The sequence below is a fragment of the Panthera uncia genome, chromosome E3 (genome assembly GCF_023721935.1).
Source record: "Panthera uncia isolate 11264 chromosome E3, Puncia_PCG_1.0, whole genome shotgun sequence".
In the NCBI taxonomy this organism is placed as follows: domain Eukaryota; kingdom Metazoa; phylum Chordata; class Mammalia; order Carnivora; family Felidae; genus Panthera; species Panthera uncia.
The window spans coordinates 27953883-27966397 of NC_064815.1; the positions used below are offsets into that span (position 1 = coordinate 27953883).

Here is a 12515-nt window from a genome sequence, read left to right on the forward strand (position 1 = left end):
ATGAGGTCCTCGCGGATCCCCTCCCTTTCTCGCGCTGAGATTGCGTCATTTTAGGTGTCTGCAGCTCCGCCTGTACAAATTCCAGCCCGCTGTTGCCTTTTGCCGTCACTTCCCGGGGGGAGACCGGCAGGCTCACGCGTCTCCCCGGGGGCTGAGGGACTGGGGGCGCTGTTGCCTGGGCAGCGCGCGGGCGAGCCTGGACTCAGGCGGCTCGCGGGACAGTCTTCGTGCTCCGGCCTCCTTGAAGTCCCCGGTCCTCGAGGAGGCGGCGGCGGCGGCGGCGCGCTGAGGGTACTGGGCCGGGCGGAAGAAGTTGAGCCCGAGATATTTCCGGTTCCGGTGTCAGTTCGAGGCGCCGCCGCCGCTGCCGCAGCCGCCGGATCCGCGATGCCTAAAGGAGGTGAGGGCCAAGCGCGCGTGGCCTGCGGGCCTCGAGGGGCTGCCCGAGTCCGGCTCCCGCTGTTCATTCTGCCCGCGGGTGTCTCGGAGAGCGGCGCCGAGGGAGGACGTCGCGCCGGCTGAGGGCCAGGCCTGGGCCTCGGCGCCCAATTGTCCCGATGGAGAAACTGAGGACCGGAGTGGCTACGAGCCACTCCTTCGGGGGTCTGAGGAGACCCAAGGCTCCGGCTCCTCGCCGACGCCGAAGGCCTGATCTGGGGCGCGCTTCTCTTGGCCTGAGGGACCTGGAGTTTACTCCCTCTTCCAGGCTCGCGGGGACTGAGTCACCGCGTCCCGCGCCTGTGCCGAGCCCGTCTGCCTTGCGCGTAAAACGTGGGGCCTCTCGAGCTCCGGGCGAGTGAGGCCTGCCTAATGAGACCTAACTTGATGCTCTCGAGGCTGGCTGACTGGCTTTGAATGTCCCTATTCGGCAGCGGCTCTATGTGTGTCTCTGAGCCAGTCGCTTAACCTCCCTGTGTCTCAGTTTTCTCATTTGCAAGGGGCTTTTGATTGTACCTACCTCATAGTAGTGATGTGAGGCTTACACCACCAGGTGATCCACGTGGAGTGCGCAGCACAGCTCCAGGCAGCCAAGCGTTCGCTATAAGCATTGTTTATACGGTTTCGTCAATTTCTTGGCCAAGAGGGTAGAAGATGCGTGGCTTCCCAGTGCATCGTAGACAGTCCTTTCTCTTTCCCCTAAGAGTCCGTAGTTCTTGATTTCAAGTCTAGCTGTGTCACTGCCCAACTCTGTGGCCTGAAACAAATTATTTAATTCCTGCCCATTTTTGTCATCTGGAACACCTGGCTGATAACCCTTAGCTTGGAGAGCTGGAGATAGAGGTCGTAAAATAATGGAGCACTCAAAGTGCCTGGCTAACTTCTGGCCCAGAACAGATGTTCGGTTAATAGTGGTAGCTCAAGTGTCATGTTGGTTAAGATGCTTTAGCCCACAGGAAATCTACTTGGAGCTTTTTCAAACCTAAATGACTTCCTGACTCTCTACTTGCAGAGATATTGGGGCTTACAGAATCGAATCCATTTAAACCTACCTCTCTGTTGATTTAGCCTGGTAGGAAGAGCCAGGTGTCTTCCATTTTGCACAGCCTCCTGTTGTGCAAAATGAGGGTGCCATCTGAACCCTTCTGGTTCCAGAATTCTGGTTCTAAGTGTCCTACATCATAGATAGTTTGAGTCAAAGTTGGAGGTTACAGAATCCCAAATATGAATTCTTGGTTAAATGACTTGGCCTTTGGCTTGTGAAAAGCTTTATGAGCAGATAAGATTTACCTATTTTGCTTGGGTTTATTTGCTTGAAAAGCAAAAGAAAACAAGACTTTTTTTTTTTTTAAGTATAAAATTATCCAAGAGAAAAGGATGAACTCTTGTTTCCATTAGTAACTGTAAAGCATTTTCAAAGGCATGCTGGTAAAAGTTATTGTAGTCTGAACTAAGGTCCATATCCCCTAGCCAAGTGTGCGGAATGACAGCGTGTAGTAGCCAGTTTTGAGTTGTTATTACTGCCTGGAATATTGAGAGGCCTGGAAAGCTTGTTGGGTTTTTTGTTTTTTTTTTAACTGGCAAGCTTGATCTCTCACAATAGGACTTGGATGAGCGTAGACTGAGACACCCCCCGGGAACCCAGGTAGTCATTAAAAATGGGTGGTGTGATCTGTAGCAGCCCAATTATGGCTTTGCAGCTGCTGTCTAGGAAATAAGAGGAGGTTGGTATCTCTGCTACTGTCTCTTGAGTCCAGAGAAGCTGTGGCTGTCTAATTACAGATTCTCTGCACTCAGACTCACTAGAAATCAGCTGGGCCGAAGCTTCCAGAAGAGGTGGGGATGGATTGAGGCCACAACCACCCCAGCGTCTTCCAGGACCAGCAGAGCAGGGGTCAGTCTATTGTCCTAGCTCAAGAGGCTCAGACTGATACTCTTAGATGAACTTTAATTGCTAATCACACTTTTAACTGTTAGAAGGGAGTCAGCTTTATTTTCAGCTTTAACTTTGCCAGCTATGTTTCTTACTCCGCATGCAAGAAAGTTTCCAATAGGTTTAGGGTTTTTTCCTTATAGTATAATGCTCAGGTGAACAAAAAGTGTTTCATTACATCCCCTGACCTTTTTTTTTTTTTTTTTTTTTAATGTTTATTTATTTTGAAATAGCACGATAGGGGAAGGGACAGAGGGAAAGAGAGAATCCCAGGCAGGCTTTGCCATGTCAGCACAGAGCCCAATGTGGGGCTTGAGCCCACAATCCATGAGATCACGACCTGAGCCGAAACCGAGTTGGACGCTTAACCGACTGAGCCACCCAGGTGTCCCATATTCCCTGACTTTTATAGGGAATCACTAATGTGGTCAGTGGCTTTGTTTTTTATCTCCTGCCAAAATACCTTATTAGAAAATTAGCAAACACAGCATACGTTTTTGTAGTGCTTAATCCGATCTCAGGCACTGTTCCAACAGTTTTACATGTGTTAACAAATTCATTCCCATGACAACTCCAGGAGGTAGGGACACAGCTGAAGACACTGAGACTGAGAGGTCAGGTACCCTCCCAAAGCTTGTAAGTGGTAGAGCTGAGATTTGAGCCTGAGGGTCAGACTCCAGCATTCGTGCTCTTCATCATTCGGTTTCAATCTTTAGTGTCTTGTCTTTAGAATGGGATCAGCCATGATTCTCCACATATGGGCTCAAAGGTGGGGCTAGATTCAGGCCACAACTACCTCAGCGTCTTCCAGAACCAGCAGAGCAGGGGTCAGTCCATTGTCCTGGCTCAAGAGGGTCCATGGTTGTGCCAGAACTTTTGCAAGTAAAAAGGACTGTAGTGTTAAATGTTCTTACTGCATTTTGACCTGAGTTTGGATTCTAAGGCACCATGGGATTTAGCCAGTTATTAGATGCAGCGTGCCCTCTCCCACATCCTCCTCTCAGGTCTTATCTGTAGGAACCTATGTCTAGCACGTAGGTTGGTGCGGCGTCAGGTGGTCGCATGTTGCCTCTTTTGTCCCTTTGGATATGTGAAGGGAGGAGAATAGGTTTGGGTGGTGCTTGGTGAGGGGTAGGGGAGGTCTCTGCAGCCTCTGATGACAGCGCCTCAAGCAGGAGGCAGCCCTTTGGGGCTCAGGGCAATCAGGGAAGCTGATTACCTCCCATCTCCTAAACTGCCGATCCTCGTGCAGGGAGAAAGGGAGGCCACAAAGGCCGGGCACGGCAGTACACAAGCCCTGAGGAGATCGACGCGCAGCTCCAGGCTGAGAAGCAGAAGGCCAGGGTGAGTACGTGCCTGTGCCAGCCACTCCAGTGGCCCAGGGCAGGGCCCTGCCTCTTTGTCATCCAGAGAGGCCAGGCAGGGACCACCAATTCCTAGGCAGAAGCCAGCACCTGAGGTGGGGGGGGGGGGGGGGGGGGGCGGGGCACGGGCAGCAGGCGGGTGTCCCTGAACAACCAGCGACAGTGAAGAGGAGAGGTATCTTCTGATTGAATCAATTAGAACTTTGTTCTTTTAGCGATGGTCGCCTTAGTGGGTGTCTCTTCTTGGTCCTGTGTCCTGCTTTCTGGGAGCTGTCGTTTTGCCAGGCCCTGCCCATCCATAGCTCAAACTCCCCGCACTCCCCATCTGTCTGCTGTAGCCATGCCACACCCAGCACAACATAGTGCCCTGCCTCCCCTCACCCCCAGTAGGCAGAGCACCCTTCGTTCCTCCAGACCTTGCTCAGAGTCATCTCCTCTATGATTCTCACTGATGCTCTTCACCCTGCCCCCTCTGGTCCAAGCTTAGCAGTTCCCTCCACTCTGTTCCTGCAGTGTTTTTTCCAGCCTACTGTCAGGAAGTGGAATATTTCTATCCTCGTCAATGTCCACATCCCTGACCACACCATTAGATCCTTGCCTGAATAAGGGCCAAAAAGAGCACAGTCAGGCTGGATGGGTGACACCGCTGTGAAGGGCCTGGGAGCCCCTAGAAGGGAGGGGCTGCATTTGAATGGGGGAGGGGGCAGAGGGCTGGATGGAGGAGCTGCCAGCTAAGTGGGACCTTGGAGAGTATGTGGGCAAGTGGTAGGGGGAAGGATGTACTGGCTTTGTTAGGAATGTTTTTGGTGGGGAAGCAAGAAAGGTGGAGTGAAGTGGCATGTTGAGTGTTGTCCCGGGAAGTCAGCGCAGCAGGGCATCTGCAGGGGCAGGCTCGAGTGACTGGCCCTCCATTTCCACCGTGGGAGTGGAACACGGGAGGACTTGCCCAGGAAAACAGTGCAGTTTGGCAGCTGCATGTGGCAGCTGGGGAAGCAGGAGGGGGGCTGAGTGGGACTGAGGTTCCCCGCCCCACAGCCGAGTCCTTCCGACCCTGGGAGATGAACTTCTCACCCAGGCTGGAGTGTGGGAATGGCTTCCAGGCTGTGGAGCCAAATATATAGGCTGCCTCTGACCCAGGTCCCCTACCAGGGGCCGGGGTTACAGAGTAGGACCCTTGTCATACTTGGTCCCAGCCTTGTGGGGGTTTAATTCCTCGGGGTCCACAGTCTGGAGGTGGTGGGAGCAGGGTTCACAGTCTAGGGGGTTTGTGCATTTTTGATTTTGCAGGTTGTCCATTTCTGAAACAGGAAGAAGAGGAACAAGGAGAAGAAGGTGGAGATGGGGCTGCGGGGGACCCCAAAAAGGAGAAGAAATCCCTAGACTCAGATGAGAGTGAAGATGAAGAAGATGATTACCAGGTGCTGAGTTTGGTGGAGGCCTGGGACTTGGACTCATTCATTCAACAAACATCTGTTAAGTGCTTGTTGGTCACCATTCCCAATGGTGGATGCAGACAGAGTCTTCAATCTTAAGGGGTTATGTTTTAATAGCAAGGTACAGACAATGAGGATGTGAACAAATGTTAGGATTTCAGGTAGCAGCAAGTATTATGAGTAAGATGGACTGATCATGGGTACTTGAAGCAGTGTGTGGTGAGGAGGGTGACTTTTAAACTGAGATCTGAAAACAGGCTGGAGCCCGGTGTGTGAAAAACCAACGTGCAGAGCTGTCAGGGTGGCCGGATTGGCAAGTGCAGGGGCTCCGGGGTCGGACAGGACAGCAGGAGGCTGGTGGGCATGTGCCTAGGTGGGTAAGGGGTAGAGTGGCTAGGGATGTGGGAGGAGAGGTTGGCCAGGGCAGCTCCCGAGTGGCAGTTGAAGGGTTTGAGTTTCACTGTTGCGGGTAGTGGGCAGCTGGTGGAGGCCTTGAAGTGGCGGAGAGTGATGACCAGATTTGCCTTTAAAAGGTGGTTGTGGCTTCTCTGCAAAGAGTAAATTGCAGAGGATGTAAGCGGGGAAATGGCAGCAGGTCACCAGACAAGAAATTGTGGCTGGGCCAATGGGGGAGAGGGGGCAGGTTCACGCTGTGTTTTTGGGTTTGCTGAAGGGTGGGTCCAGGGACTGAGGGAAGGGGGCATGAGGCTATGGCATAAGGATGGTCGAAGGAGCAGGGTAGGCGAGGGGTGAGTCTCGAGTTCCATTTAGGCACATTCGCTTGTGACATGAACATACAAGTGGACGTGTTCACAGGTAGCTCAAATGGATGTTGTCGTCTGGAGCTCTGTGTCAGGTTGGCTGGTATTTGGAACCTGTTTCCCTGGTCACTTAAAGAGAAAAGCTGTGGTCAACAGCACCTGAGACTTGGGCCCAGCCTGCTGTACTGGGGACTTGTGCTCCTGTTGAACATCTCCCAGGGGAGGTGGGAGGTGCAGGCTCCCTAAACCCGTAGACTGCGATCCCATGGCTCCTTCTCATGTCACATTTCCCTCCCATGAGCTGAGATGGGTAGGAATTGGAATTGGTCCTGAGAACATCCTTAGTGTGGCCTGCCCTGGGGACCCAGCAGTGGTTGTTGCAGTCAGACGTGAGCTTCCAGAGGCTGAGCCTGAAGTAGGGGCGTAGTGCTCTGTGTTGAGAGCTTGTGAGTTGGGCTTGGGTTCTCAGCTCATCGGTCTACTTCCTGGTTGGCCTTAGGCAAGTTGTTCAGTCCTGTGCCTCTGTTCTGTCACCTGTGAATCTGAGACAATAACCTCCGGTTGCTGGGACTTGGCATAGGTTGGGCTCCAGTCACGTGCACTTGCTGTCCTTGTACCTCCTGGGCTGGTGAAGACATCCCGAGGTGCTGTTCCACTGTGAGGCTTGGGCCGAGCATCATGTTGTCCGGGGGTGGAGCAGAAGTTTGTCCCTGCCCAGGGGGGCTGTTGGGAGATGGTGGGCATGGCCCTCAGGGGCTCTGCTGGACGGACTTTTCCAACAGGCGGCTTCTTGTCTTACCTTAGCAAAAGCGCAAAGGCGTGGAAGGGCTCATCGACATTGAGAACCCTAACAGGGTGGCACAGACAACCAAAAAGGTCACACAACTGGACCTGGATGGGCCCAAGGAGCTTTCAAGGAGAGAACGGTAACCTCTGCTACTGGGCCTTGTGACCTGGGCACGTGGGCAGGGGGCTGACCTTCGTGGCGGGGTGGGAGGAGCGGCTGAGGCACCCGGTTCCCCTACCCTTGCCTCCTGGGCCCTGGGGTTCCCAGGGACTGGGTGAGGGCTCTAGCTACGGTATCTGTTTTTTTTTGTTTATCTCATTCCTCAAAGGCTCTATAGAAGCTTTTCCAGAAACACTAAACAAATAATTTTTCACCAGTAGGAACACAACAGGGAAAATAGAACAACAGTTTTAGACCTGAGCGTCACACTTGAAGTAATGCCCAAGGAAATGGAGGGTTATGGTACAGTCTCTTCCTCCACAGCACCCCAGTCTGGGGACAGTTCCTTACCCAGCCCAGTCTGACCATTCTTGGCCTGCATTCTTTGATGTCATTGCCGTGGGGGTTGGGAGAACCCAGAGGTTCACAGTGCAGAGAGCACAGTGCAGAGAGGTCTGCTGGCTGCCCCAGTGCTCCCTAAGTCCCAGGTGGAAACGGAGCTGCAGACAGCCTTCTCTTTGCAATTATATGAGGGTCTCAATTGAGTGCTGAAGTGCCCTGCACATGGCCATTCCTTGACAGGTAGTGCCTGGACTTTCAGTGGCCACCAGCTGACAGCAGGGACCTTATAAGAGGTTGAAGGCCACTAGGGAAAGCTGTCCTGTTTTGTTTTGTTTTGTTTTGTTTTGTTTTGTTTTTCTCTTCCTGGGCTGCTAAGATTTAAATCCGCCTTCCTGTGCTAACCCCATGACGGCTGAGGGTTTTAAGAAAAGGCTCACAAGTTCGGGGTGTGATGAGAGGCTGCTAAGGATTCTACTCCTCCAGTAGCTTCCTTCTCACCAGTAAGAAGAGGATCCTGTTGTTACCCCCACCCTTTGAGGCTGCAGAGTGAAAGCCATGAAGGCCGGCATCCTGCCTGGCCCCGAGCCTTCACCCAGAGGACCTTGCAGAGCTTCTGGTAGTCTTGCTCATTGTTCCAGATGCCTCCAGGGAACCCCCCTCCCCACCCCCCAACCCTGGTTTGGATCTCTGCTGCTAGCTCAGAGGCTCCTGACCCTGCACCTGCCTCCCAGGGTAGGATCTGCTGGACTGACAGGTGTTCCAGTCTCCTCTCTATTGCACGTGTCTTACTGAGAGTCTCCTGGGCGAAACATATGCTCAGCTGACTTTTGGTGGCTGGCTCTCCTCCCCTCTGGCCAGGCCCCATGCCTTGTTTCTTATCACCCAGCGCGGTGTGCTGTCAGGGCCTCTGGGAGGCCAAGTCCCTTTCCCATGCTCCTGTTAGGGCTTCCCTGTCCCCTCCTCCAATACTTGGCTCGTCCAGGATTCTGGTATAAGTGGGACAATCTAATATCTCAGTGGAAAGTGCACGCTTCACTCCAGAATCTCAGGCCTGGGAGGAGGATCTCAGAGGGAAGACTTAATGAGAGGGAGGAGCTAATGACCATCACCTCTCTACCTAGTGGGTTGGTGACTGACACCTTTGTCCTGTGGGAGTAGAGCTCTTAGGCCCACACCCTCCTTGGTGGGGGCTCACCACTTTGAAGGCAGCCTCTTACACATCTGAGCTGCTCTAATTGAGAATGTGCCATGTCCTGTGGACCTGAGATTGGGTGGGTGTGGTTCCCATCTGTGGCCACTCCCTTCTCTACCCCTCGTAGAATGTGGTTCCCAGTGTCTTCCTCCTCTTGCTCATCTCTTGATACACAGTCCACTGGTTTTGCTCCCCCTTTCTTACCGGGGACACCAGACCCTAGTCAGCATCCCCCCGCCGGCCAATGCAGACATTGTTCACTGTGTGCTGAGTTCACCCCCATCCTATGTTACGTGTCTGGGGAAGCTGGTACACTGCTTGAACTTCCTCCAGCCCGCTGAGAAGTCCAGGCCTGTCCCTTTGTTTGTTTGGTGAGTGTCCATCAGGGAGGGGGCACACAGAGCAAGGGCACCCTCTTCCACTTGGGCTCCGGGCCCAAGTACTTGGCTTTTATTCTGGCTCCTACATCTAGCTCGGCTGATAATAGTGGGGAAGATGTCCCTTATGACACCATTTTATCCAAACAGAGAAGAAATTGAGAAGCAGAAAGCAAAAGAGCGTTACATGAAAATGCATTTAGCTGGGAAGACAGAGCAAGCCAAAGCTGACCTTGCCCGGCTGGCAATCATTCGGAAACAGCGGGAAGAGGCTGCCAGGAAGAAAGAAGAGGAGAGGAAAGGTAAGTCCTGAGCTGCCGGTGTGACTGCCTGACGGTTTCTGGGAAAGCCGCTAAACCCTGCGCTTCAGTGTCCTTGTGAAATGGGATGGGGTTGGGTTGTTGGGTGGAGGGCCAGCCTGTGTGTAAATGCACTTAATTTCTCATCAGTGGAGGTGGGCGTTTCTGCCCCAACCTTCTGGGGTGTTGGGAGGGCTCAGCAGCAGCTGGAAGTCAGATGAGGGTTTGGATCTAAGCAGAGCACTGTCTACAGCATCTGAGGGAAGCCGCAGGGATGTACCTAGGGCAGACCTTCAAGGCTGGAAGGTTCCACTGAATTATCCGGTGTCTTGTGTGGCTGGGAAAGCTACCTCGGAGAACCACCGTCCATCTGAGGGGCTTGAGAGGGTGCGGCAGGGCTGGGCTGGACCAGACTTCACGGTCCAGACCCAGGTGAAATCTGGCCCAACTGTCCCTCTTCCCTCATGCCCTCCCTCCCAATGGGGTCAGAGGTGGAGCCTTTTCCTAGGCCAGGATAGCTGTGGGGAGTTGGTCTGGTTTACAGGAGCATTTGACTCAGGACCTGGTCTCATGTGGGGCCTCAAGAGCCCTTAGGGACCAGCATGCTGTCCTGCCTCCTCACCAGATCATGGGGAAACTGAGGCCTAGATCGGGAAATAAGTTGCCCCAGGGTTGTCACCACACTGGAGGTAGCCTGCTGTCCCGGCTCCCTGCTCTTGCTTCACAAAGCCCAGGCAGGGGAGGAACTTCAGATGTTGCTGACTGGAGGTTTCGGTCCCCACAAAAGAGGCTGTAATTACGAGGTTCTGCCTCTGGGTGGGGTAAGAAGTTTCTCTTTGCCGGTAGCTTGAGTGTTGGGGGCCCTGTGTCGGGGGCAGCCACCCAAACTTGGCGAGAATGTCTGGACAGTGGCTCCTGCGGGAATCCTTCCTGGTCTGTTCCCCCTCTGCCAGCTGAGTCTGTTGCCAGAATGTGTTCTGAGGTCCCTCGGCCCTCCAGGGCAGTGCTTCTGGGGTGCGTGGGGGTGTGCGCAGGGAGGGGGTCTTGTGTTAACACCAACTGTTCCCTTCCTGCCCTCAGCAAAAGACGACGCGACCTTGTCGGGAAAGCGAGTGCAGTCGCTGTCCCTGAATAAGTAGCACGGCCTGTGGGAGGAGGCACCGGGGACCTGGGCCGCTCTGCCAGGACCTCTGCCGCGTCTCGCCCGACCTGCCCTGGCGCCGCTGCAGCAGCCCCTCACGGCAAGGAGCCCCCACCCTGGCCTGGGGCCTCCTTTTCATCTTGGCACAGAAATCGTTTGGGGGGGGGATGGTGGGAGGGTGCTGGGGGAAGGGGCAGCTGCCATCTTTGAGACAGAAAGATGCGGGACAGCATTTCATATGTAACCATTGGAATGTCTTTGCTGTTTTTAGAATTCAGAACTCTTGTTGGGGGAGCCTGGGAGGTGGGGTAAGAAGAGCTTCCGTTTATCCCGTAGATTGCACAGTAGGGGCTGGTTGTGCAGAGGGGCAGCTGCTGCTGAGTTTGCAACAACCAGCCCCAGTCTGTGTTGCCTGGGTGCTCGCTCAGAGGGGCTGTCGTCCAGGAGCCCTTGTCCCTGGATCCCTGAGGGTCATGGCTTGTCCCCAGCCAGTCCCCTTCGCTCTTCCCTGCCCCATTCCCACCCTTCTGGCCAGAGCCAGGGCCCATTCTTAACCTTGCCCATTGATCATTTCAAGAAACCTCTGTTTACTGTGCAGCACCCAGGCAGAACATGCTCCACAAGTCCAACTTGTATATTTGGCAGATTAAACTTGACATTATCGTAACGTTTGTTCTGTGATCCGTTTTTCGGCCCCCGTGCTTGGGCCCTTTTCACCCAACAGGGCATGGTGTTGCTGTCAGGCCAGTCTGCCCTGCAAGGTTCAAGGTTCACACTGCATCCAGCAGTGTGTGGGGACTTGTCCCTGGGCCTCCGAGCTAGGAGACACCTCAGGACAGAGCCAGCTCCTCCCCTCCCTTTACCTGACCATGGCGGACCTTAAGTTGGAGTGGCCAGGGTGCCATCCGCTGCCCTCAGCAGGCCGACAGCAGCTCCGCGCCTCCCCGCCCTGCCCTCTAGGTGCCCCTGCTGGTAACAGTCTCAGGATTTGAGTGCTGGAAGGAAGTGTCCCAGCACCCACGTGACTGCCAGGCATCACCTCATCCTGTCTTTACCACCCCGGGTGGTGGAGATGGCAGCAGGGAAACAGACTTCGTGGTCACATGAGCTGCCTACAGAATTGGTCACTGTGCCTGTCCCTTCTCCTGCACCCCTTCATGAGGGGCGCTCTGCCTTGTGAACAGCAGTGTCCTTTGTGTACGATCCTGAGAGGTCAGTAACTTGTGCCAAGCAGGGGTTTGGCCTGAGGTCAGAAAGAGGGATTTAATGGGCAGAGATGGAATCAGGCCCCTGACTTCCAGGGACTCCTACCATGCCCCCCTGGGCTTAACCGTGCTAGAGGTCAACAGACCCAGGAGCCCCCGGCAGGGACACCACAGCCGCCAGTGTCTACAGCTCACCCTGGCCTGCAGAAAATCCCTCTGCCCCTGGGACCTGCGAGAAGACCTCCCCCTACCTGGAGGTCCTGCCGTATCTCAGGTTCTCAGGTTCGGCCTGTCCCATGCAAATGAGGTTTTCTGACAAGATGGAGGAAGGTACAAGAAGGTGGTGGCTGTTTGGCAAGGTGCACAGATAGTGCACAGTCGTTGCCTCCAGGGGCCACCAGCCAGCAGAACTGGAGCCACGTGGGGTGGTAAGGAAGTATCTTCTAACGTGCTGGAAGCTGATTTGCAGGAGTGGCCGGCATGAAGAGGCCGTGCTTGGCCAGCAAGGCTCCCGGTGTGCCCAGGACTGTTGTCTTGTTGGACCTGGTATGAGACCGGAGGCGAGGACTTCCCTGGTGGCTGCAGGCCCATGAGAGGTTGTATAGATCTCAGCTGCATACCTGGGTGACATGCTGGCAAGAGTTCTGGCTTGAGTCATTTCCTTCCTGGTTCAGCTAGAGATCCGGACACACATCGAGTACATTTCAGCAGACGCCCCTCAAGGCTTGGAAGTCAAACCTGAGCTTGGATCCTGGCTCTGCTGCCTCCTGCCCGTGAGACCTTGAAGAGGTAACTTCTTTCTCTGGCATTCAGTATGCTCTTAAAATGGGAATAACAAAGCCTTCCTCCCAAGGTGGGGACACAGTGACTCTTGGGTGTTAGGATTCTCCCAGTTGTGTCCTCCACCACTCACCCAGGTCACCCCAGCTGCTCCCTGTCCCTCCTCCCCTGCATCCTCTTGGTCCTCAGGGCCTGTGCTGTTCCCACGTCATCTCACACCCACACGACAGCAGCAACCTCAGATCTCTGCCCAGTTCTAGTGGCCTGATTCCCCAGGATGTGAGGGGCCTCCAGAAGCTGGTCT

The 12515-nt window shown here is 54.4% G+C and overlaps 2 protein-coding genes across 2 annotated transcripts in view; both read left to right on the forward strand.

Moving 5' to 3' along the window:
• ATP5MF (ATP synthase membrane subunit f) overlaps positions 1 to 12515 on the forward strand; it is a 616357-nt gene that overhangs the window by 56113 nt on the left and 547729 nt on the right. The window lies entirely within an intron of this gene.
• On the forward strand, positions 307 to 10893 carry PDAP1 (PDGFA associated protein 1). The gene is made up of 6 exons (XM_049639311.1): positions 307 to 400; positions 3624 to 3715; positions 5043 to 5153; positions 6734 to 6855; positions 8937 to 9088; positions 10166 to 10893. The coding sequence occupies exons 1-6, from the start codon at positions 388 to 390 to the stop codon at positions 10222 to 10224; spliced, it is 549 nt and encodes a 182-aa protein (XP_049495268.1). The 5' UTR covers positions 307 to 387; the 3' UTR covers positions 10225 to 10893.